General features: G+C 37.5%; 1 protein-coding gene across 4 annotated transcripts in view; it reads left to right on the forward strand.

Moving 5' to 3' along the window:
* The first annotated feature begins 2,698 nt into the window (after positions 1 to 2,698).
* Positions 2,699 to 27,342, forward strand: part of LOC109171032 (putative late blight resistance protein homolog R1A-10) — a 95,504-nt gene continuing 70,860 nt past the window's right edge. For 2 of the 4 annotated variants that reach the window (XM_019320172.1, XM_019320173.1), the window contains exons 1-3: positions 2,699 to 3,261; positions 3,301 to 5,415; positions 5,572 to 5,594. In XM_019320172.1, the coding sequence (XP_019175717.1) occupies positions 2,794 to 3,261; positions 3,301 to 5,415; positions 5,572 to 5,594 (2,606 nt within the window). In that variant the 5' untranslated portion in view covers positions 2,699 to 2,793. The remainder of the gene's footprint in view (positions 3,262 to 3,300; positions 5,416 to 5,571; positions 5,595 to 27,342) is intronic. The other 2 variants (XM_019320174.1, XM_019320171.1) reach the window with 2 other exon arrangements.

The raw sequence follows: 27,342 nt of genomic DNA on the forward strand, positions 1-27,342 counted from the left end.
ACTTGCTTTAATTAAATTCTAAGCTCATTTAATTTGAGTTTAAAATTTAAGGGATTATATATAAATTTGGGTCCTTTGGGTTGTTTAAAGCATTTGGATCAATTTTCTTTAAATTCTGGGCTCATATATACATGAAAGATCAATTATGGTTGGAGGTTATATCCACTATTAATTTATATATATGTTTATAAATGAATTGTTAGCATAAAGCGAGTGTGTTAGTCGCCAAAGCGGCCCACTCATGGTAATAGCTAAATAATCATTTATGTTTATGTTTACAACACATATATAAATTAATATTTACTTACATAAATGATTTATTAGCATAAGGCGAGTGTGTTAGTCGCCAAAGCGGCCCACTCATGGTAATAGCTAAATAATTATTTATGTTTATGTTACAACATAAATTAAGGTTTACTTACATAAATGAGTTATTAGCATAAGACGAGTGTGTTAGTCGCCAAAGCGGCCCACTCATGGTAATATCTAAATAATCATTTATGTTTATGTTACAACATAAATTAAGGTTTATTCACATAAATAAATTATTAGCATAAGGCGAGTGCGTTAGTCACCGAAGTGGCCCACTCAAGGAAATAGCTAAATAATTATTTATATTTACAAATGTTTATCGTACACATGTATTTTGAATCATTGAATGACACTAAAGGATTGATAAACATTTGTGATCATTAACACATGGTTATAGCGGTTGCCCAAAGGTAGATCAGACATGTGATTAATGACAATTTAGGAGATTATGATTCTTATTTTGTTAATATGTAGTGTATATCCAAAGATAGCCTATATATTAAATTGAGACTTGATGAATAGTCTCATTCAAGTATGTGTGAATGATGCATGTCGGTAAATTGACATTGTATTTAAATTTGACCCAAAGGCGGATTTAAATGCAAACTTAAGGTCTACAAATTATAGTTTAAATAAAGGTTTGTTACTCAAAGCAATTGATATGTGAGATAAATTTTTGTAGTAAACACTGTTGTATCACGCTATAACGGTGACAGTTTTGATGTCAGTGATGATGATAGTAAGTCTAAAGGTAAAAGAAGGGAAAGTATCCTATGAAGGTGCAAAGTGCTGTTCAGAAAGTGCATAAATGCTATTTCTGTAACAAACTTGAGCACAAGAAGGCTGAATGCCTAAAGAGGATAACTTGGATGGAAAAGAAAAGTATGCATTCAGTTTCAGTATGCTTTGAATCCAATCTTATTGAGGTTCTCTCTATTAATTGATGGTTAGACACTAGTGCTACAACACATATTTCTAACATTATGCAAGGTTTTATGATGTTCAAACCTCAAAAGGGAAAATGAAAAGTTTCTTTTCATGAGAAACAAGATGAAAACTAGAATTGAAGGTATTGGAACTTAAAGAATTAAGCTGGATACAAGCTTTTGCCTTGATCTTGAGAATTATATGTATGTTCCAAAATGTTCTAGAAACCTTGCAGCAGCTGGGTTGGACATATTGGGTTTTTGCTTTAAGATTGGAGACAAATGTTCGTATCAATCAAAACCTTTTATGGTTTTGGTGTTTTGTTCGATACATTGTACTGTTTCAATCTTAATGCTGACTTTGTTAATTCCTTATTTAATGTTATGAGTGATGTTTGTGTTAAATGGAGTGCACCAAATGAATCTTCAACTGACTTGTGAAATAAAAGGCTTAGACATATATCCAAAGAAAAGATATTGAGACTTATTAAGGTTGAAATTTTGTCTCAATTGGATTTTACTGACTGGAATGATGCATGTGTCGATTGCATAAAGGTAAAAGCAAGTCAGACATGTATCAATACACTCAGCCACAAGAAGCTCAGGATTACTTGATTTAATACATACAGATATCTGTGGTCCTCTCTTTTGATGTTCCATCTAGGAGCAGTGATAAATACTTTATTACTTTTATTGATGATCATTCTGGGTATTGTTATCTCTATTTACTCCATGAAAGATCTCAGTATGTGGATGTCCTAGAGACATTCATATTTAATGTTGAGAGTCAGTTAAATATAAAGGTAAAGACAATTAGATTGAGTATTATGGGAAAAACATTAAAAGTTGAGAAAATTTCCGGCCCATTTAAAAAATTCCTCAAATCTAAGGGCATTTGTGAGCAATACACAATGCCAAGATCAATAATACTTTTTAATAAATTTAATATGAGGGACAGTGAGGAAAATGGCTAATTATATACTACCTTGGGAAGTCTGGCAGCCCATTAAAAATTGGAACAGATTGAGTTTTTTTTTTTAATACTTATATATTTTGTCATTTTGTGTAATTTAGTGGCTATCCAATTGATGAGTCATTTAATTAAACAATCAATTAGTCATGCTTAGAGAAATGAACCCTTATTATAATGAGAAGCATATAGCTCTTTGTACCGAGTTACCCCTCCATCAGATCAATTCAAAAAAAAAAAAAAAAAAAAAAAAATGTCTTTAGCAACCTAGCTAGGTCATTTTCTAATATTTCTTTCACTGTCTTAGATATTATAATAACAAGTAATAATATGGTAGTTGGCATTTTCTATTTATATTTTGCTATAATTTTTAGACTAATAATTTAATTGGAGAAACATTAATAAAATATGCTTGGAGAAATGAACCCTTATTATCTCTTGTTTTTATTATTGTTTGAACTAACAATAACACCAACCACATACTTCTTCTTCTCCCATACACCAACCAAATACATACTAGTATAGCCAATTTGAAATTCTCCCATAGATCCATCAGTAGTTGAGAAAAAGCAATTCAGTTCAGCAATGAATTGTGTTGTTGTAAGTAGTCTACTAGGAATAGTAGATCAACTATATAAAAATCCTTGTTTGATTCTTCCTGAGATAGATGATGCTCAAATCATCATATCCACCTTAAAGGACAAGCTCCATTCCCTGCAGGCCTATCTTGACAAACCTAGGCCCATAATTGCCTCTGTTCCCGATCGCGATAAGGCAGTGAAAAGGCTGGATGAAGAAATCAGAGATGTAGCAATGAAAGCAGAAGATGAAATCGAATCCAAAGTGGGTGAAGTTTACTTGGCGGCTAAACAGCAGCAAGGTGAGGCTGCAGCTTGTGAAGATCTTCATCGGAGCTTGCAAAAAGTAGTGAAGGATTTTGAGTCTGTTGAGGTTCGCATCAGAGATCTGCAAACAAGACATACAGCCTCAATTCATGATGTTTCTTCTTCTTCTTCTTCATCATCAACACCACCTTGTTTACAGCTTGAGAACGTGAGGGATGGTGTCTCCTCCTCCAACTATGATTTTGAGCATGAGTTTGAGAATACAATGATAGGAATGGAAGGTGATGTTGAGAAAATAAAAGGCATGCTCATTCAAACTTCTTCCTCCACTCAACTACAAGTCGTTTCAATTCAGGGATTGATAGGGACAGGTAAAACTACTTTGGCCAAAAAAGTTTACGAAGATCCATCTATTGTGTCTCACTTTGACATTCAAGCATGGACGGTTGAAGGTCAAGTAAACAGTCTGAGAGATATGCACATTGATATTCTAAGTTGTATTGTGTCATTGACCAAGGAAGAAATCTCCAAACAAAATGATAAGCAGCTAGTCGAGCAACTCCGCAAACTTCTGATGGGCCAAAGGTATTTGATTGTCATTGATGACCTTTTCTCCATAACCGCATGGAATGACAATTATATGTCATGGGAGATATGGAGTGGTTTCATGAGTACATCTTTTCCAGATGATAGAAATGGAAGCCGAGTTCTGATTACTACTCGAAAAATGAAAGTGGCTGAATTTGCTAGCAGCTCAGATATGTGGATTTTCTACACAGATGGTCTGAATCCAGAAGAAAGCTGGAAATTATTAAGCAAAAATGCAACGTCAAATGGAAAATGTAGTAGTCTACCCCCTGAATTTGAGATAATAGGGAGAAGCATTGCTGAGAAATGTATGGGAATGCCACTAGTAATTGTTTTGATTGGTGGACTTCTGTCCACACTCAACAACTCACCAAGGCAGTGGGAGGATATTCTGTTCACCATTTCATCATGCAACTTTCCTTTAAAGCTCTTGCATTACACATTTGAAGTTTGCTACGACTATTTGCCTACTCACCTGAAAGCTTGTTTTCTTTATTTTGGAGTTTTTCGTAAGAAAATCGAAATTCATGTGAAAAAGTTGATAGAGTTATGGGTGGCTGGAGGATTCGTAAAACCGGAGATGAACAAGAGTTTAGAAGAGATAGCTAAAGATTATTTGTGTGATCTTATCAATAGAAGGCTAGTTCAAATTCACAAGAGGAGTTTGGGTAGAAAAATCAAATCATGTATGCTTCATGATATGTTACATGAGTTTTGCTTCAGAAAAGCAATTAAGGAGGATATTAAAAGGCCTCGTTGGGTAAGTCCTACAAGTTATTTTACTGACCCTTCACCTGAGACCCGTTCCTTTTTCTACTTTGCGAAAAATTTATATCTTGCAAAGTGTTGGTCGATATTCTCTTCATTGAAGTTGTTAAGAATATTGGACTTATCATCAGTAAAATATTGGCATGGCATGCCTAGCGAGATTGTGAATTTGGTTCATTTAAGATATTTTGCTTTAAGAACTATAGGTTCTGTTTGCAACTCTCAATTGTTTAAGCTCCAAAATTTGCAAACTCTCATTCTCTCTGCGTGGACAAAAGAGTATCAATTGCAACTGCCATGTGATGTTTTGGATTTGCCATGGTTAAGGCATGTGCGCTTTGACAAGGGATCTTCATCTTATCTCCCAAACTTGGTTCAAGAAAACTTACAAACTCTTTCATGGTTCAAAGTTACCGGCCGGGACACAAGAACATCAAACTTTACAAAAGTTCCAAATCTGAAAGAGTTGGGGATCTACATTGAAGGTGAACTATTGCCTAATGCTCTTGATAGTCTTGCTCGGTTACATCAACTTGAGAAGCTAAAGGTTAAAACGGGAAGGGTAGAGCGGTTTAATCTCCCAAATTGTTTTCCATCAAAGCTCAAGCAATTGACCCTTTGTAATACGTATCTTTCATGGGAAGATATGGACATTATTGGCAATTTACCCAGCCTTGATTTACTCAAATTGAAAGACTTTGCTTGTTGTGGCCCAGAATGGACACCAAGGGATGGGGAGTTTCTACAACTAAGGTTCTTCCTTATTGAGCGCTCTGATCTCAAACATTGGAATGCAAATGCAAACCATTTCCCAGCTTTGGAGCATCTAATTCTAAGATATTGTTGGGACATGGAAAAACTTCCAAGTGATTTTGAGGAGGTTTGTACTTTGCGATTAATTGAGTTAGACAATTGTTGTTTTTCTCTTGTGACTTCAGCAAAGGAGATCCAACAAGCGCAACGAGACTTGGGATATGAAGGACTTGTTGTTCGTGATGTAACTAAGGTATCTCTCTAATTCCCATTTATGAATTATGAATTTTGATAACTAGTTTAGGAGTCTTTTGGTTCTATTAATCTTTTTTTTTTTTTTTTTGAAATCCCTCCTTCCTCTCCCATTTTTTCTTAATTGTTCTGCTTTTTAATTTTATGTTTTTATTAGATTGAGCTGCCAACCAATGAAAGGTCGGAAAAAAAGGAATGAGTATGCAATTTGATAATTTTGTGTTTGAGAAAATCTGGTAAAAAGGTATGCATACCAAATTACCAATGGATCATCAAAACCTAGCTACCATCTAATTTAGACATTTTATTTTTGGGTATTTACAATGAATTTTAACTTTTCTGTTTGTATTTCTTGAAGGGAATCATATACAGGTTACAATGATGCATTGGCTTCATTCCCAGAAATGCAACCTGGCTTCTTGAAGTTGTGGTGTTCTCATTTGCACTTTTTTGTTATTACAACGGTGTTGATGTTGGAGTTCATCTTCAATAATGTGGTTGGTTATTGTATTTGATTTGTTGGAATTTTTCATAAGTGTTGGTGTTAAATATGATTTGGTATTTCGTTGAGATGTTAGTTTTGAACTTACTCTATCCAAACAATGGTGCATTGGGTTTGTTTGACTGTTATTAGGGCATCCCAAAAAGGGGATTTTGGGGAGATTTTGGAATAGTATAATTTTCTTTGTCAAGTTTTTCACAAATGGAAAGGGGAGATTTTGATGAATTCTTCTTCCTGCAGAATGAAAAATTTTGTCAGCTAAAGTGTCCTTCCAATTGCATAGTTTGATGTGACTCCATAAAGTGGGAGAAGATTGATGGTTTCAGCTCCACGTGGCTGGCATAGGATTCAATTAACTAAAATAAATAATTAATTAAATTTTAGAGATAAAATAGTGGGTCCATAAAAAGTTGTGAAAAAACTTAAAACTAATGGGAAGAAGAAATTTTGTGAATGAGTAAGATAGTGGATGATGAGGTGGATGTTGGGACCCACAAAAATGTGAGGTAAAATCCTCAACTATTGAGGATGCCCTTACAATGATGTATCATTGAGTTGCTGTATGCTGGAGTTTACCTTCCATAATGTTGGTTGGTTGGTTGAACTGTTTTGTATCAAAACAATTGTTCATTGAAATGTATGATAATGTTGTATTCTGAAGTTTCATCGGAATTCTTATTATGTCTCTTACAATGTTTGTGGTGTGTTGCGGAAATTATGAACTTCCATTTGCAGCTTGTCAATCCCGATCTACTGGTTAGCCATAAATGCATAATGGGCTAAACTGGCTGGGATTGGCCAGGTCACTTTAGAAATCAATACGTTATACAGTGGATCATGATTCACACAGTTGTGTGGATCATATATGGTCCAAAATGACGCCATACGATAAACCAATCAAGTAATAGCAGCGTGCAGTGCATCATATATATATAATATATATATATATATATATATATATATATATAAACGAAAAGCAAACGTTTGGTTTAGTTACCTCTTTAGCACGCCATTGTTACGTCTCTAATCAACAGAGCAGTTGTTTTCTTCTCTTTTCGACACTATTGTTGCAAGCCTAAAGCTTCATTGAGGTGATAATATTGTTATTCTATAGAGAATGTTTCATTCCTTGCTAATATGAATTCAAAAAACATAGACAATGTTTTGTCATGTGGTTGTAATACCTTAATAACACTGTATGTGAATCACTAAAAACTTAAATGATATTGAGTGTTGCTATAATGAACCAATTGTCATACATTGGATGGATATTATGAAATATAACTGTAGTTGAATTAAAATAATGTTTTAGTATTCGCTATAATTTATGTGAGCCTAACTGTGCATATTACTAGTATTAGTTTGATTACATTTATTGGGTTTAGGTTCATGAATTTGGTTCTTTAATTGTATATTCCCTTGTTTTATCATTTAGATATGGTTCACACTTGTTTTGAATGTTTTATGGTGTTATTAGTGTTTTGGAACCATTGTAGGTTAAGAGCAAAGACAAGGGAAGTTCTGGAACAAATTTGGAATCAAAGTAGACCAAAGGACGCTGATTGCGGTAATTTGGGGCAAACAAATAATACCCGGAGTATTCGGGTTGTCGAACCACAGGGAGATGGGGTACTAATCACTAGCTACTAGGTTACTCATATTAAACTAGTCTAAACGAAATTTTAAGGTTGGATAATTGCAGAAAATAACAAACAGAATAAAATAAATAACAAGGTTTCGTAAACAATAGAGCAAAACAGGATTCTTGGGATCACAATGTTTAATCACCTAGTGCCAATTAACGTTAGTAACATTTAGTTTGGAATCAAGATTTGTATGGGAATGCAAAAGTGGAACAAAATTACTCCTGTAATTTCTACTCCTAGTGAATTTCCACTCTCGTGGCTTAAACACCCGATAAGATCGAAGATCAACATTCAATTATTCCTAATTACTACCATCTCCCGATGAGCAACAATATAGAATAAACTTCCCCTAATAAGTTCTCATTTCCCAATGTCCAACCATTAGGTGTAATCGTGTGTATACTAATTTATGCCCCGATTCCCATTGGTGACACAAACATGGCTATGAAGCTAGTAATTTAGGCCTTTAATTACCAACAACAATAGATTAAAACAAGATTGCAACGCAAATTATAAAACCAAACATAAATATATTAAGAAATTAACGAACTAGGCACATAGGTTCATAAACAAATTCACCCAAAAATTCCTAAGGGTTTTAGCCACTAATGACCATAATAAGAATCAATACAATGTTTAAAGATAAACAAATAACAAAGGAAATAAGAGAAATAGTGAAAGAGTTCTCCCGAATCTTTCTAGCCAGTTCTCTATTCCAAAGCTAGTTGTAAATTTTCAAATTGGTCCTCTTTTTGCTTTGCTCTTGATTGCCTTCTAAACACCAAAATCTGGGAAGAGAAGAAGAACTCTAGGGTTGATGGAAGATGATCTTTTTATAGTTGATACAAAATTGGGATCAACCCTTGAGAAATTAGGAATTTTCCTAAGAGTAAAAGACATTTGTGGTCCTAGACTTATAGTGGCTTGGACAATTTTAGTCCTTTATAAAAAAAAATTGCCATTTTATAGACAGAGTTATTGTGGCAAGGACATTTTTGGTCCTCTGTCTATATTTCTATTAGATAATCATATGAGAGAGGGACAATTAAGTAATTTAGGCTATCTCTTTATTGTGAGATGGACGATTTTGGTCCCACAACCATGCCTTTACTCTGACCCTCATTTATTTGTAGTTTTGCACTACGAAATGCTCTGCCCACAACCATGCCTTTACTGCAACTTGGACTCTCCGACTCCTTCGAATTATGACCGAGAAGAAAACAAAACACACATATATATAATAGATAGAAGGAGATAGCCTAAATTGACGTAATTACCCCTCTCTCAGACGGTTATCTAACAAAAATATAGACGGAGGACCAAAAATGTCCTCGCCACAATAACTCTGTCCATAAAATGGAAATTTTTTTTATAAAGGACTAAAATTATCCAAGCCACTATAAGTCTAGGACCAAAAATGTCTTTTACTCTTTTCCTAAATTAAATAAGGAATTTGCCACCACTTTGCTTTTGATTTGAAATTGGAATGCAATTGCTGCTGTTTGGAATTAGAGAATTAATGCAGCCTTTTTCTTTTCTTCTTTTGGAAACAAGCGTCATTCTTAAGTAGTGTGCTGTGTCTAGCTCGACGCGTCGAGACCGTTTTGTCTTCTGGAAATTTTTTGCTCGACGCGTCGAATGTTTTGTGTAAGCGTCTTTTGGTCCACTTTGACTCCAATTTTATCCTAGGACTTCCCTTGCTCATAACTTTGACGTACAATGGTTCAAAAACACTAACAAACACCGTAAAACATTCAAAACAAGTGTAGAATCATATTCTAACGAGAAAGTAAGGAAAACAAGTATTAAATAGGCACGATTCAATAACTTTGTTACTGAGATAAATCAAAATAGCTATAAAAACATGCACAGATTTGATAACATCACCCCCTCACACTTAAGACTTTGCTTGTCCTCAAGCAAAACAACAAAGCAAAATCACAGGTCAAAACACAAAAAATCACTCCCGCTTTCTCGTGCACAACTTAGCATACCACAAACCAACTCATTGCAATACACATGGTTCCAGAATCATCCCTGCTTGGCACACGCGGTCCATTCCCAAGCCAATATACAAACACGCAGATTATTAGTAATGAGAAATCTAGTGTGCACATGTACTCAGTTAGGTTTATGCAGAACACAACACTAGAAAAACATCTTAGGCTTGCCCTTCCTACTCCTCCTATATAGAACTAAAATTTCATGCAAAGATCAAGTAGGTCTTTATTAAGCTTGTAATGGGGCTAAGGGTTACGGTTTATAACAAAAAAAAGGGTATGGAATAATAACAAAGAGAGAGAATGACACAATTATCTATAGTTTTGAATCTTTAGAAGAGATAAACCAATGACGAATAAGGGAGCAAAAAAAAAAAAAAAAAAAAAAACAACTCATCAAGACTATAAAAGCTCTGAAGGATAAGGGGGTTTATGTAAAGAATTTCCTCAATCACAATTTGATTTGAGTTTATTTGGAATATAGAAAGATACAACCTTTTTGTTTTGTTTTGTTTTGTTTTGTTTTTTGGATTTTTCTCCTTTTTTTTTTTTTTTGCGAAGCTTAGAGTCAATACTGCAATCTGAATAAGAAATGAACGGGTTTATAAAACAAATAATAGCCCCAAACTTCCATCTTTTTGAAATAAGTTGCTCTTAAGGTAAACTTCGAAAAAATCTCTTCTATAAGATTTTTAAAGACAAAAGTTATATTCTCTCTTGGGTGGAAGGATAATATTTTTGGCCAAGGGTTAGGGGTTATAATGATGTGGGTAAATCAAAGAAAAATAATCACAAATAGGGAATAAGGCATAGCACTTATTTTAAACGAAATAAAAGCCTCAAGGGGGACACAAAGGGTAAAACATATGTAGGGACAGGTTTAAAGGCTATGGGTTACAAAGAATGGCCTAAATCATTTCAATACATGCAAAAATTAGTCTAAACCTGAGGAGTAATGGGACAAGCTCTAGTAAGCCAACTAATGTCGGAATTCCACATAAAAATTCACTAGCACACGCACTAACCACTAGATTAAGAAACTAGTCCGGTTATGAGTGGGTGGCAAGGATATTAACAAGGGAAATATATTACTAATGTATTATACTTTGATTTCATCCCTGGCATAATGGGATGCAACAAGTTCCACCAAAACAAACCGCTACCGACACGAGAGAGCAACAACAATTTAGTGTCAAGACGAGCAGTTCGTCAGAAATAAAGCACATGAGTCATTCAAGCGAGTATTTAAATGGAAGGAACAAGCAGCACAAATAGCGCAAGTTTTACAATTAAAACAAGGTAATTATAAAAAATTTTGGGTGAAAAAGTAAATGACTAATCTAAAACATTAAACATAAAATACGAAAGCAAGACTAAATAGAAAAAAAAAATGCGAAGACTAAGAAAAAGAAGGGAAATACTTCAATCCTTCACCCCCTCACACTTAGAGGATTACATTGTCCCCAATGTAACAATTTTAAGTTAAGGAGAAAGGAATTGAAGTATTTCCATAGGATCTTGGGTGCCAAGGGTGAGAGAGAGCATTGGAAAAATTACGAGAAGAAAGGGCAGTTCACATTTTTATTTTTATTTTTTTTAGAATCTGGGATCCGACGTCTCGACGCGTCGAAAAATTCCAGAATGGAATTTTTTCGAGACGTCTTGAGCTCGACGCGTCGAAAAATTCCAGTAACCTTTTTATCCGAAACTGCCCGGGTTCGACGCGTCGAAAAATTCCAGTGTGGATTTTTTCGCCCAGGTCGAATTTTATAGCCTTAGTATTTAGCTAAAAACAACTCCTACATCACCAATTAACACTGAAACCAAAGACCAGTCAAATTTAGCGAAGCAAAAACCGAAACGAAATAATAAGCAGGAGTAAAAACGCAAGAAATTAAAGGATAACATGGGGTGCCTCCCATGAAGCGCTAAGTTTAACGTCGCTAGCTCGACCTAACCTGGTTATGGAGTGTTCATCCCGATTGATCCGCGAGTTTGATCTCATCACCCCATAGACTCTTCAAATGCACATACTCATCATGTGTCACCTTGAAAGTAGGGTCAATGTGCAAAATTGGCTTGCAATCAGTGACTTTTGGTTCATCAAGAACATTAAAGTCCACCTTTTCCTCCCCAAAGTCAAAGATCATGGAGCCTTTCCTTGCATCAATTATTGCTCCAGTAGTGGCCAGGAAAGGTCTCCCCAAAATGAGTGGGATGTCTGGATTCATTGGGACATCTATCACAACAAAATCACAAGGCACAAAATACTTGTCCACACGAACTGGGACATCTTCAAGAATTCCAATAGGCTTTGTGATGGATCGATCCGCCATTTCCAAAGTGAATTGGATTGGTTTTGGTTCTCCCAACCCTAACCCTTGGCAAAGAGTAAGAGGCATAACACTCACACTGGATCCTAAATCACAAAGGGATCCCTTTAAAGGTCGGCCTCCAATCACACAAAGAATTGTGAACTTCCCCGGATCTCTATGCTTAGGTATATTCCTCCCAATTCCTGGGGTCAAAGCTCGATACTCTTGTGCCACAGCAACCATCTCTCGTTCCCTATATTTCTTTTTCTTAGATAGAATCTCTCTCAAAAATTTTCCATAAGAGGGAACTTGTGAAAGCAAATCAAGTAAGGGAACTGAAACTTTTAAACCTTCAACAACCTCCAAAATCCTTTTCCACCTACTTTCTTTTGTTGTTTCAAATTTTTGAGGAAAAGGCAATGGTGGTGCATACCTTCTCACGGGCTTCTCCACTTCCTTTTGAACTTGTGGGTTATTTTGCACAACAATTGGCTCATCTTCTATACCATCAAGTATTGTTTCAATCTTCTCCTCAACTGTCTTTTCAGGAATTGATGCTTTGATTAGAAAAGGTGGCTCCTCAAGTACCTTGCTACTCCTTATAACAATTGCATTTACATGCTCCCTTGGATTTTCAGTCATAGCTGGCAACTTCCCTGTGACTTTAGTACTTTATGTAGAAGTTTGATTTGCTAACTGCTTTTCAAACATATTTTGGCGAGCATCCATCTGATCTATCCTCTCTGTAAGCTCTACCTGACCCTTAACCAATTTTTCCAACAATACTTCCATATTCGACGGGACTGTTGCTTCCACATTAGGCTTAGCTTGATTTACTGGAGCTTGATATCCTTGGTTTTGCCTGAACTGTTGTAGAGGACCTCCTCTAAAATTTTGCTATTCCTGAAATCCCGGTGGTTGAATTCTACCACTCAAGTGTTGGGGATTAGCTGCCCCAGCTGGGTTACTCCAAGAGAAACCAGGATGGTTCATTGGTGCATTTTGATTGTAGGTTCCTTGTTGGGATGCTGGTTGTATACTACCATACCCTATCACATCAACTTGTTCCATTGTGGCTTGAGAATCAACACTGAGACACTCCTCTGAATTGTGCTCTCCTCCAAAGCTTACACATCATTATAGGTCTTGGAGGAGTAGAAAATGTAGAAATATTACCTGGAGTTTGATTCTTGATAGCAATTTGAGCCAACTGTTGAACTAAAGTGGCCACGTTATCTAACTTAGCTGATAGAGCTGACATTTGATCAACATCATTCGCACCTCCCACCAATTTTTGGGAAGATCTCTCTGAGTACCAAGTTGTTCCATTCATTACAACGCTTTCCAATAGTTCTTCGGCTTGATCTGGCTCCAAAACTGTGAATGATCCCCCGGATGATGCATCAACTAGGATTTTTGAATTATCCAATAATCCTTCATAGAAGGCCACCATTAAGTCCCAACTCTGAATACCATGATGTGGGCATTGTCTCTTCATCTCCTTGAATCTTTCCCATGACTCTACCAAGGACTCGCCACCCAACTGTCTGAAATTCTGAATCGCTCTCCTCATTTCTGAGTCTTGGATATGGGATAAAACCTCTTAAGAAACTCTCTATGCAACTGATCGTAAGTTTCAAAATAATTCGCCGGATAAGAGGCAAGCCAGCTGTCAGCTTTACCCCTTACAGTGAATGGAAAAAGGCGAAGCTTGATAGCATCACTCGGGGCTCCATTAATTTTGAAGGTACTACAAATTCTCAGAAATTTTGTAATGTGAGCGTTAGGGTCTTCTGTTGGTGACCCACCAAAAGGGTCTGTAGCAGCCATCTGAATAATAGCCGGTTTGATTTCGAAATTATTAGCTTCAACCCCTGGCACATTGATACTTCCATTATCCCCTATTTCTGGAGTAATGTAGTCTTCCATGGGTCTCCCAACGTGTAGTGGTTGATTGACTCCCCCTTCATTGAGGGCCAGATTGTTTTGATTCCCATCTTGCGCCATCCTAACCTGTTTTCTTAAGAACTTAGCCTACTTTTCAATCTCCGGGTTAAAAGGTTCTAATCCTTCGTTCCCTGAAGAACGAGTTCGCATACAACACCAAGTCCGCTGATAACAGAAACACAACTCAACACAAGAAACTCGTTATCGATTAGCGAAAATAAAAATAAATAAAAATAAAAGAAAATAGACTTGACTCCTAAAGTAAGATATTCACTAATGTCAGTACGTAACACCACCTCCACGGCAATGGCGCCAATTTGATTGTAGTAATTTGGGCCAAACATATAATACCCGGAGTATTCGGGTTATCGAACCACAGGGAGATGGGGTACTAATCACTAGCTACTAGGTTACTCATATGAAACTAGTCTGAAAGAAACTTTAAGGTTGGATAATTGCAGAAAATAACAAACAGAATAAAATAAATAACAAGGTTTCGTAAACGATAGAGCAAAACAGGATTCTTGTGATCACAATGTTTAATCACCTAGTGCCAATTAACGTCTGTAATATTTAGTTTGGAATCAAGATTTGTATGGGAATGCAAAAGTGGAACGAAATTAATCCCGTAATTTCTACTCCTAGTGAATTTCCACTCCCACTGGCTTAAGCACCCGATAAGATCGAAGATCAGCATTCAATTATTCCTAATTACTACCATCTTCCGATGAGCAACAATATAGAATAAACTTAAGTTCCCCTTTCCCAAGGTCCAACCATTAGGTCCAATCATGTGTACCGTAATTTATGCCCCGGTTCCCATTGGTGACACAAACATGGCTATGAAGCTAGTAATTTAGGCCTTTAATTACCAACAACAACAGATTAAAACAAGATTGCAACACAAATCATAAAACCAAACATAAATATATTAAGAAATTAACGAACTAGGCACATAGGTTCAACAAATTCACCGAAAAATCCCTAAGGGTTTTAGCCACTCATGGCCATAATAACAATCAATACAATGTTTAAAGATAAACAAATAACAAAGGAAATAAGAGAAAGAGTGAAAGAGTTCTTCCGAATCTTTCTAGCCAGTTCTCTATTCCAAAGCTAGTTGTAAATCTTCAAATTGGTCCTCTTTTTGCTTTGCTCTTGATTGCCTTCCAAACACCAAAATCTGGGAAGAGAAAAAGAACTATAGGGTTGATGGAAGATGATCCTTATTATAGTTGATACAAAGTTGGGATCAACCCTTGAGAAATTAGGAATTCTAAATTAAATAAGGAATTTGCCACCATTTTGCTTTTGATTTGAAATTGGAATGTAATTGCTGCTGTTTGGAATTAGAGAATTAATGCAGCCTTTTGCTTTTCTTCTTGTGGAAACAAGCGTCATTCGTAAGTAGCGTGCTGCGTCTCGCTCGACGCGTCGAGACCTCCTGGTCTCGACCGTTTTGTCTTCCGGAAATTTTGGACGCGTCGAATGTTCTGTGTAGGCGTTTTTTGGTCCACTTTGACTCTAATTTTGTCCTAGGACTTCTTTTGCTCATAATTTTGACCTACAATGGTTCAAAAACACTAACAAACACCGTAAAACATTCAAAACAAGTGTAGAACCATATTCTAACGAGAAAGCAAAGAAAACAAGTATTAAATAGGCACGATTCAATAACTTTGTTACTGAGATGAATCAAAATAGCTATAAAAACATGCACAGATGTGATAACATCAGACGCGCACACAGAAAGTTCGACCTGTCGAGCGGACACGCGAGCGCATGAAGAAACGACGTCTCAATTCACATCGAATATTTCTAGTAGCATTCCGGAAGGTCGAAGGCACGGTCTCGACGCATTGAGCCGGTGTTGGCCCAGGCGCGATTTTGGCCCGTTTTGCATGGATTTTTCCTATTTCCTCCGGGATTGGTTCCAGCTATAAAATCCCACATTTCTCAACCCTAGAATTCATAGAGTGACTTTGTGGAAGAAAAGAAAGAGAAGAATTAAGAGCTACGAGTTATCTTTTGGAGCAAGAAGAAAGCTAAGGAGATTTGGGAAAATCGCTTGGTTCATTATTGTTCTCTCTTTGATTTCTTGTGAACTCTTTATTATAATTGCTATGTATAATTCAACCATGCTTGGCTAAATTCTCTTAGGGGGGTGTATTCAATCATGACTTTCATATAGAGTTATAAAGACTTTTATAAACTTTAAAAGTTTGGGGGTATTCAATTCAAACTTTTAGAGAGTCTTTAAAAGTCTAGCGGTATTCAATCAAAATTTTTAAAGTGTCTTTAAAAGTCGTGTGGTATTCGATTATGACTTTTAGAGAGTCTTTAAAAGTCATGCGGTATTCAAAAAGTTATGAACTTTTGTACACTTTTTAATTTTATGACTTTTGTAGACTTTTTCTTTTCAAATATAAATAGTTGAAATCCAACCATTAACCCCCAGATTTCAAAATTTTCTTTCTAACAACTTTGAATATTTTCTCTCTCTATTTAAACTCTATTTTTTCTCCAAATTTAAACTTTATAAAGTTATCTAAATTTAATAAAATTATTTTTTTCTTCGTTATCCTATATTTTCCTCATACCTAAACTCTACCAATTTTTCTCTCTCCTAAACTTTACAATCTTCCTCTAAAAATTCGAAATAATATTATTTTTACTTCATTTTTGCTTGTTTATATTGATTTTTATTTTTTCTATAAATTTTTTATCCCTAACTTTCTCTAATTCTCCCTAAATACATGAATAGAGCAAAATTTTCATCATCAAATTTTAGTATATGTTTCAGAATATTCATATAAATACTTATATATTTTGATTTTTATTCTTTTTATGTTTATATTCGTAATATATATTTTTTTCTTTTTTCTTTTTAACAACAAGTTACTACGAATAGCGAACTACTGTTCACAACAATAATTTTTTTTTTTGATGTTTACTAATAACATACTATGGATAAAAATAATAATGTTGAGAATGTTGATGTGGGTGAAGAACTATATAATAAGAAAATTTTATGATATATTATAAATATTTTGTAAGAAAATTATAAATGATAAGAATCAAAATCATTGAAAGTTTGTAAGGATGTATTCAATTTAGAATTTCAATGACTTTTGTAGACTTTTTAAAATAAAAAGTTGATAAAAGTTTGAATGTTTTTTATATAAACTTTTATAGAGTCTTATAAAGTTTTCAAAAGTTTACGACTCTATGCAAGTTAATAAAAATTTATTAAAATCTATCATTTTAAAAGTTTTTAAAACTCTACAAAAGTCATGATTGAATACACACCCTTAGAAATATTTGGGTAAAAAGTGTTTATGAACCTATGTGACTGTTTATCAGATTCTTGATATATTAATATTTGGATTTTATACTTGTATTGCAATTGTGTTTTACTTTATTGATGCTAGTGGTTAACGGCCGTAATTACTTTTTTCATAGCTATCATTGTGTAACGGGAGTTTGACATAATTTAGGACACACACAATTGCACTTGATAAAGGCCAACAAACTATTCTTCAAGTTGTCAAAATTAAAACCTTATAATTACCAAGCGAACCAACAGCCAGACAAACTCGGTTAGAAGTTGCCTGCACCTTTAAGAGCTCCAAGATATAGAGCTTTTTCTATGGAAATTATCCTCGGGTAATGTCCTGGATAAACATTCATTTGAAATTTTTTCAATCTCTAATGGTGAGCCATAAAGCCAAATAATTTTTCCAAAAGGCTGAACCTCAACCCTAAGGGCCACCCACATCCCGGCCCGTCAGAGCATTTGGGAGGATACCATAAAGCTAAATAATGCAAGTATAAATGAAAGATGACAGTTGAAATATTTCAAATTTTGGCAACAAATATTTGAGTTTTCTAGGATAATAAACATCCACTGCAACAGAGTTGACCGAAAATCAACTTTCACAATTAAACACCAAAAGCTAAAAACCTATGTCTGTCTAATCAACCTCTGCAAAATGAATTTTAGTCGAACGAAGAGGAGGGTGAAAAACAAGGTTTGAATTTGACAGCCCAAAAACAACCACCTCACTTATCAAAAGCAATGTTTGAATTAATGATTATATTTGACAAATTTCCTTTGGTTTTAGGCTCACATGCACCCATCAGTACATATTCATTGGGCAGGGCATACCTCCTCGGCTTTAACCAGTTTTCTTCAAACGCCCACAACATTATCAAACTCCTCATTCACTTTCATCTTCACAGCTACTTCATCAGAGCATTCCTTAGTTGGCAATTTAATCTAGAAAACCAATTTCCATTGACAAGAATAAATAAAGTGAAAGATATTAGAATGAATGATTATATATATATATATATATATATATATATATATATATATATATATATATATATATATATATTTTGATGGATATATTGGAAATGACTCAATAATAATAGAGACCCGGGTCCGGGAATGTATGACCTAAGTAGCCCAAGAAGAGTTTCAAGCCCGGAGCTTACCTCCGGGCCCAGAATGATGGGCCTTGACTTAGTCTCACGGCCCACCACATGGGCTTGGATTTAGTCCCGTGGCCCTCCACGAATTTAGTCATAATTGGTTGAAATTTCCTTTGCATAAATAGCCTAGCAATTGTCTTGTTAAGGACATGTTCTATCTCGTGTCTTAAACTCATACTTGTCTTGTTATTGCACATTCCGTACCTCTGTAATAGCGTTACATATTCAATTAATACAATATCAGTCCCCGTGACTATATTTGTACCAATATTCATACCCCTATTATCATTTTAATCATATACTTCTTACATTTATTCATTTATTTGGGTTAATTAATCCGGACCCATTATTGGTGCTCTTGTTGAGAGCCACTGTACAGGCTCGAGCGTGCTCTCTACGTTTGGTCTAACAGAACTATCACGATCAACTATCACATTCACAATGGTGTTAGAATGGCGGCAACCCTTTTGAACATCGGGCCCTAGAGATCACAACGCCTCCACCACCGCCATCAAGGCCACCCTCACACTGGCCAAGGAAATCCAATTGATGAGCAGCGACGTAATCCCCGATGTTCCTGACAACCATGAAGAGCAAGAAAAGCGTGTTCTCCAATCCGTTCGTGTTTCGGCATCCTCGCCGGAGAGATCTATCAACACAGTTTTGCGTGGTCCTAATAACAGGTTGTTCGCGACATCTAGGATCTGAAAACTTGCGATGAAAATTATAATCGCACGGGGTAAAGCTTCTGATCGAGGATTACCCGTATGCCACAGATGGGCTCAACACCTGGTTGATCCCAATTAGGCTGGAGAGAAGGGACAAATCTCGCACCTCTCCAGTCTGCCCCTACAAACATATCTCGGTGATCCATTGCAGACGAAGACGGCTCAGGGATCCATCACCACCGCGTGGCCGTTCGTGATCGCAGCGGATCGCCTAGCAATCCGTGGGAAGCGTCAGTTGGGTTCCAGTGGCTAATCAAGATCTTCTTCCCGAACAACGTTATCAACATGCACCGCCTTTCACCCGGAGGGCCTGAGATGCCTGAGATCGTCCAAGCTCTTCGGTCGCACGGAGATCCCAGCACATTCCATCGCACAAAATGATACCATCGGATTCCGATCCGAGTATAGTTGCATCGGAAGCCGGATTAACGAAATGCGCCCTCTAGGTTTAGTATTCGGTTCCGCTTCCGCAGAAGTCGCCGCTATTCACTCTAACGATGATTGGCCAGGTTTCTCACGGTTCCAGTCTAATCCGGGTAGGTGATTTTTACACGGATCAGAGGAAGAAGGTGAATTATTATTGGTTGAACCGAAACCACCGCGCATTTAATTTGCTCGAGCAGTCGCAGAAGTTCTGGGTCGCAGGAAGGAGAGGCAAAGTGGAGCGCTTCAATCTCTCTATCGTGTATCTGCAATTATGTTATTTCATACGGTGTCCACGACTATGGCAGATGAAGCAATGTTACTATTCTCTTCCTTGGTGATACGAAAACAGCTCACAAACCTGGTTCATTCACTGACTTAGCTTCTTCTTGATCGGCTTTAACGATTTTTTTTTTCTGGCTTTTCGACTGAGTTTTTGTTAGAGCGTGGAATGTGGACGAAGGTGTGGCTAAGAAGCTTGTAGGGAGCCAATCTGGTAAAGGCATTGTCAAGCTCGATGCGGGGGTTTAGATGCCTGAGCCTAATCTGGACCACAGGAAGGGCACGTCGCTGAACTAGCTAGGAGGAAGCTCCTTGGATGTTGACATCAAGAATGGTGGGAAAGTCGTGGTCTGGAACACCAAGAACCTGCCCTTGGCTGGTGAGGTGGGCCTCGGTGCTGACCTCGTGATCGAGGTTGAATGGAAACGCCATCTGCTCCCCAGGTGTATCCTGTGACTCAATGCTACAGATGACCTACACTGTGAAAGGAAGAGGTTGTGCTCAGGTTGTTGGTGTGGATGGCAAGCGTGTCTTGGAAATGACACTCAAAGCCGGGAACTTGTTCATCGGGTTCGGCCCAAGGTTCTTCGTTGTCTCGAAGATTATAGACCCTGACGGTTTGGAGTAGTTCTCCATCATACTGCTTGCATGGTTTTCTGGGACGTAGTGGCGGCCTCGCTGGATTCTTGGTTGTAGATCGTGGCAGCCACCGCCACGGCTACCAAGATCAAGGAACACACGCCTAGGATGGTAATGTTTTGTCTCTTATTATTATTCTCTTCCAAGTGAACGCGTCAGTGAGATTGGTGGATCTGTTCTTGTAAAATCAGAATTAACAAAGTGAATTGTGCCGCCCGAATTCCAAAATCGTTCCGTCGCTGAGGTTACATATGAGAAGTCTGCAAGAAACGGCGAACAGCCTGGCAGACCTTAGTTTGTCAATCTGGGAGGTTATGATATAGCAGGAGCCACGCAATTGATCTTAATGCCATCCTTCACCAATTCGCACGCCAAATTCTTTGTGAGCCAATTTATTTGGATACCCAATAAATAAAGAATGTTTTCCACGCCCAAGATGCAGCAGAGTAGATGGAACATATACATACCATGCATGCATGCATTTCCAACATATGGGTATGTAATGTTATTTAAGTTTCTGGAATAATACAATTATGTTAATTAATGGAATGCTATGCCATGTGGGGATGAAACTCCAAATTATATTATTTATTTGGAGATTTGGAGCTGGGATATAGTGGTCTCATAATATAGATTCTTCTAGTTGTCAAGAAAATCTATGTGAGACATTGGATGTGGAGGAAGCCCAACTCAAAAAACGATCCTGACGTCGTCACTCAAATTAAAGGGTGCGGATTCATTTTGAAGCTCAAAGCATTTTTTTAAAGTTCTTTTTCGACGGTGGTTCCACCCCAACATCGGCCCCTAGTGGCATTGTGAGGTCCGACCTCTCTTAGTGCTAGGCGAAATAATGAATCTATAGTCGCGGTCGTGCGCGCCGGCCCCGACCTTAGCATTCCTTAGTGGTCACACGAGGCCTGTCCCTACTCACCACCGGATGGGAGAGCTTATTATTGATTTATTACATATACGTTGGTCCGCCCAACGATCCATTATGATATTGAAATATTTTTTCGATTGCAAAATTAGTCTGAGTTACGGGCCAATTCCGATTGTAAAAAAAAAAAAAAAAAAAACATATATATTGCTCGCTCAATGCATACCCTAAGGGGGCACGAGGTCTGACCTCGCGTACCAACCCCGACGGAAGAACTTAACGGCACAAGTCCGGTGACTAAGGGGCCACGAGGTCCGACCTCGCGTACCAACCCCGACGGAAGAACTTAACGGCACAAGTCCGGTGACTTGGGGTCGAAGGGCTACCCTAAGGGGGCACGAGGTCCGACCTCGCGTACCAACGCCGACGGAAGAGCTTAACGGCCTAAGTCAGGTGACTTAGGGTCGAAGGGCTACCCTAAGGGGCACGAGGTCCGGCTTCGCGTACCAACCCCGACGGAAGGGCTTAACGGCCTGAGTCCGGTGACTTAGGGTCGAAGGGCTACCCTAAGGAGAGCACGAGGTCCGACCTCATTCGCCACCCGACGAAAGAGTTTTGGACTGAGAGTACCCTTGGCCAAATAACTACATACTACCAAAAAAAAAGAAGAGAAAAATCACGCGAGCAAGAATCTAATAAATGACCCCGCGTCGTCCAGATAGCCCGCTCTCGAACGGAGAGGACTCGGATCACAGATTAAAGTACAAGGCTAGAAGTTTTACAGGTGTTGGCCGGTATAGGCAAAATATTTCCATTCAAGTTGACGCTGAAGCATTCATCCAAGCGGCTTCGATTGGGCCAAATGTTTACTCTCTCTCGTTGTCGACTTCTCGCAACTTAGAGAGTGGGGGACTGATGATGGATTTAATTAACCCGGGGTAGACCCGAATCACTAAACCCGATAAGTAAATGGATCGGAAAGATATGTGTCGCGGGGACAACTTTGTATTGATAGTAATTACAACCGGGTTACAAGGTAAATGTTGTAATAAAAATAGTAGGTGTCCCTAGGCAAGACACTAACTAATAATCCTTATATACTAGCCAAGACTCCCAACCGCCCCCCTATTCTCGCGGGGCAGTTGGATCACGCGTTGACCGGATCCATCATATATATATATATATATATATATATATATATATATATATATATATATATATATATATATATATAGGGGTGGCTTCAAGTAAGAACCATTTGTTAGGTAGGAACCTAAGAACTAATCCAAGGCATTCAAAATTTCTAAATCAATGGTCTAGATCATTAAGCAATTTTATGTGGATCGAAAATATAATTAATTAGAAAGGATAGTAGAATAATTTTGTCTAGTTACCAGTTACAAATTAATATTGTCTTTGGATTCTTTCCAAGATTTTAGGGTGACAAGATAAGGAAGGATTCCAATTGATATACGATTCTTTATTCGGCTGATCTGCGGTAGGGAGTGAAGGACACAGTCCGCCGTTCTTGTGATTTCGGAGAGAGACGAAAACATTAGATCACGGCGACTATTGCTGCTAAAGGATGGATCATGGCAACGAAGAAGGTATTAACAATGATATTTGTCCCCATAATTATGTTGCTTGTGCGTTCTTCAATTTGGGTTAAAATTGAATACATCCATGCGCAGTGTTGTGTGGAAGCCTACAATTAATTGAAATCTGGTGCTCTCATACAGCTGTGTGTGCACAAACAATTGCATGCAGAAAGCTTTTATTTTGTGTGACATCTCAAAGTTCCAGGCTTTTATTTTGTGTGACATCTCAAAGTTGCAAGGGAACGATGAACTGCCTTGGTTTGTACGTTGACAAACCGTAATGCTATTATGGCACACACTGCATTGCCCAAATGCACAACCCCGCATGTCACATCCACCTAGGTTGTGTGCACACACAAATTAAGGTAAGTGCACATACGGAAAACACGACTACGGAGAATGAATGTGCCCTTGTTCCATTCTCTGTAGGCGTGATTCCCGTGTGTGCACTTACGGGGTAAGGAATGTGCCACACAAGATATAGAACACCTGATTGTGTGCACATATGAAAAATTGTTTGTGCCATATAGTTAAGACAAATTCTGACTTTATAATGATTTGATTTCTTCACAGATCTTGACGGCTCATTAGGGAGATCATCCGGTTGTGTAATGGATATTTCACCGAGAGCAATGAAGTGCTGGACCCTAGAGTGTGAAGAGTCAATGAAGCCTGTGATTGGGCAGCGGTTCCCAAGTTTGGTGTGCACGTAGGTTGCACCATGTGTGCTATAATTTGAACAATTAGTGTGTCGATGAACAAACATACACTTAGGTGGTACTTAATTCGGTGTGTGCTTGGGACGGACTTTTTGCACTTGGGTTGGTAGATCAGGGTGTGCAGTTGAGTTGAACTGTGTGCACTTGGGTTACACTGTGTGTGCCATGATTGATGCATGGACAAAAGTTGGTGTGCACGTGGGTTACACCATATGTGCTATAATGTGAAGAATTAGTGTGTCCATAAACAGGCGTGCACTTAGGTTGATATGTGTGTGCCATGGCGTTCTAAAATGCTAATAGTTTGAATCCAGGGAAACCAGGATGATGTTATACAGGCCCATGTGCACTTGCGTAAAATTGTCTGTGCCATAACGTCTCTAATGAGTGTGTGGCTGAGAAGACGAAACTCAAGAAGGTGTGCACCTTCTGTGCCAAAATGTGTACAATTAGTATGTCTTGATTACACTATGTGTTTTCAAAATAAAAAAGACGAGATAGAATATAAAACTCCCTTGGATTAAATCTCAATCATGCATCATAAACATGAAACATAAAAGTACCTAAATGAACTTAACAACAACACTAATAAACTAGTTGAAATGAGCACAGGTCAATTCGGTGTGTACTTGGGCTGATAGATCAGGGTGTGCAATTGGATTGAACTGTGCGAGCTTAGATTAAACTGTGTGTAGGTGTGCACAAGGGTTACACCATGTATGCCATAATATGAAGAATTAGTGTGTCCATTAGCATGGGGGCACTTAGGTTGATCTGTGTATGCCATGACATTCTAAAATGCTCCACAGATACCGGGATGATTTTATACACGTCCGTGTGCACCTGCGAAAAATTGTCTGTGCCATAACATCCATAATGAGTGTGTCGAAGACAAAACTCAAGTAAGTGTGCACCTTACATGCCATGATTACTCAAGATTGTGTTCCATAATGTGTACAATTAGTATGTATTGATTACACTGTGTGTTTTCAAAATAAAAAAAAAGACTAGGTAGAACATAAAATTCCCTTGGATTAAATCTCAATCATCATAAACTTGAAACATAAAAGTACCTAAATGAAATTAACAACAACACTAATCAACTAGTTGAAATGAGCATAGGTAGCTAGTGTTGTTAATCCACATCAAGGTATTCAACTACGCTACAAATTTTCTTGGAATGGTGTATGTTAAACTTAACGGTCAAAATTTGACACATTTAAGTCATCCGCAAAACATCGAGGCTCCTAGTATCACCCTTTTGCAAATCACAATTTTATTGATTAACTGATTGCCCCATGAAGATCTTCATGTGTTGCATCGCAAAGACGCCACAGTCCACATTGTTACCTCCATTGCGCCACCGCATCTGCATCCTTCAAGGAATAAGCTTTCGTATGACTGCCCCACACCTTTCATCGACTATATCATCAAGGAACATATACAAAAATATTTTTGGAAAATGGGGTAAACCGATAGAAAACATTAGGAAATGCCAAAAATAACATAATCAAACATTAAGGAAATAAATGTTGGGTGGAAAGTTCGAAAACAGCTGTGAGCGTATGCACATAGGCAGAACGGTGTTTGCCATACTGTGCAACAATACTGTTCAGCATGAAAACACGTAAATCTGGATGATGTGATGTCTAGTGTGAGCACATTAGTTAACTTGTGTGTGCCAAACCGTGCAGACTTAATTTCTATATGTACAACTGGCTAAACAAATCACCTGCGTGTACACATAGGTAGAACGGTGTGTGCCATAATGTGCAAAAATACTGTTCAGCAAGAATACACGTAAACCAAGATGATGCGATATCTAGTGTGTGCACATTGGTTAACCTGTGTGTGCCAAACAGTGCATCTATGATCATGAGTGTGTGCCATCATGAGGAATTATACTCACATGCATAATCAATACGCGAGGTCCACATTCAAAAACAAAGACAAAATGGTTATAGATATAACCACGAAACCACATACGAGCACCTTAGGAGTAGCACTGTACTTGTCCTCATTAGTCATGCATACTTACGGAGGATTTGTTAAGCATGTCAATCTGTTTCCGAACCATGTCAACACTAATAACATAGTAGTGTCCGCCGGCCACAAACAAAACCAAAGGCCCTATACAACTACCCACCCACAACCCGAATACATGACCTCAAGAGCAAATCACTATCTGCCCATTTTGACTCAAAGTGATTTTGGGAACCATTTTAATATGATAAAACTCATCTTACCCATTTGCTACCCCTCTAGCGTGGCCTGAGGAGTAAAGCTAGAGTATTTTTCTACAATTTCATTTCCAAGCCACATTAAATGGTGCACTAGATGGCTATTTATATGATTTGATGAATTCTCTATGTGTTGTTCAAATATGTTAACCCTGGGGATGAAAGGGAATTGTTTTATTGTGTTTTATGATTAATGCAACTTCTGCTGGAGCTATTTTATGTTTCTTCCATCTGCTGTGTTGTTGCCTACTCCTTCGTATATTAGTTGCTCAAATCTTTATTATGGTACTTCCAGTAACAGCAGCAAAAAAAAAAATGTCATAACAGCGTCGACGAACAGATCACCAAACCTTACACAACTACACACCCACCCCCCATAATTGGCAAAAACCAAAATCAGAACAAAAAAAAAAAAAACACCGGCAAATCGCGCAAACCATTGCAAAAAACGCAAAGAAAATCAAATAAAAAATAAAATTGACCTTGAATGGACGTCTTCATCGCCGGACGGGAACGCTTGGATTCCTACCATCAACGCTGGCCATCTCAGACGGAAAACACAAGAAGAGATGAAGGATAGACCACCGGGCGTTGACGAAGGAGAAGCGGACTACAAACATGTCTGAGGAAGATGGAGTCTGCAAAGGAGTCAACCCTACGCAACAAAATCCCAACGAAATACGCAATGCGAAGAATCAGCGATGAATCCTCACCTTCCATCCACGTGCACTGCTTGGAGTTTCAAAAATACCCCTGATCGCCCAAAATAAATCCCCACCAACGTTAAAAATCTAATTAAAAAAAAGATTAAACATACACCATGGATTGAATAAAATCAAGGGCTTAGATTAGTTCCTAAGTTCCTACCTAAAGATGGGTTCCTATATGATTCTTATTATATATATATATATATATATATATATATATATATATATATATATATATATATATATATATATATATATATATATATATATATATATACGGAAGGGATCAGGTGCATTTGTTGCTTCCCGTGCGGATGTGCGGTGGATTAATGTGCGTGATGTTTATACTTAATGTGCGTCATGTTAATATGCGTGAGTTTTGTACGTAATGTGCCTGAGTATTATGTTTAATGTGCGTGAGATTTGTGTTTAATGTGCGTGCGTATTTCAGAATTACGAGCTCAGAAGGAAGCAGAACAGAAACTCACGCATATTAACGCCCAAGCTTCTTGTTACTTCTTTCTTCAATTTGGCCATGGATTATCAGCTACCTTCAGTGCAGTTGAATGTTTATATAAATGATGCACGCACAATAAAATTTGCACAGCAGCTAGGTGTGGATTTCTGTTATATTATTCCCATAATTTTTAACCACCATAGCTCGCCTCTGCATCATCATCAGGGAGGGGGAAAATGACTACTGGGGATGGGGAAGAAGCTGACATCAATATTTTCTGCTGCATTTTACACATTCACGCACATTAAGTACAAATCTCAGGCACATTAAGTACAAATCTCAGGCACATTA

The sequence above is a fragment of the Ipomoea nil genome, unplaced genomic scaffold (genome assembly GCF_001879475.1).
Source record: "Ipomoea nil cultivar Tokyo-kokei standard unplaced genomic scaffold, Asagao_1.1 scaffold3384, whole genome shotgun sequence".
NCBI classification, from domain to species: Eukaryota; Viridiplantae; Streptophyta; class Magnoliopsida; order Solanales; family Convolvulaceae; genus Ipomoea; species Ipomoea nil.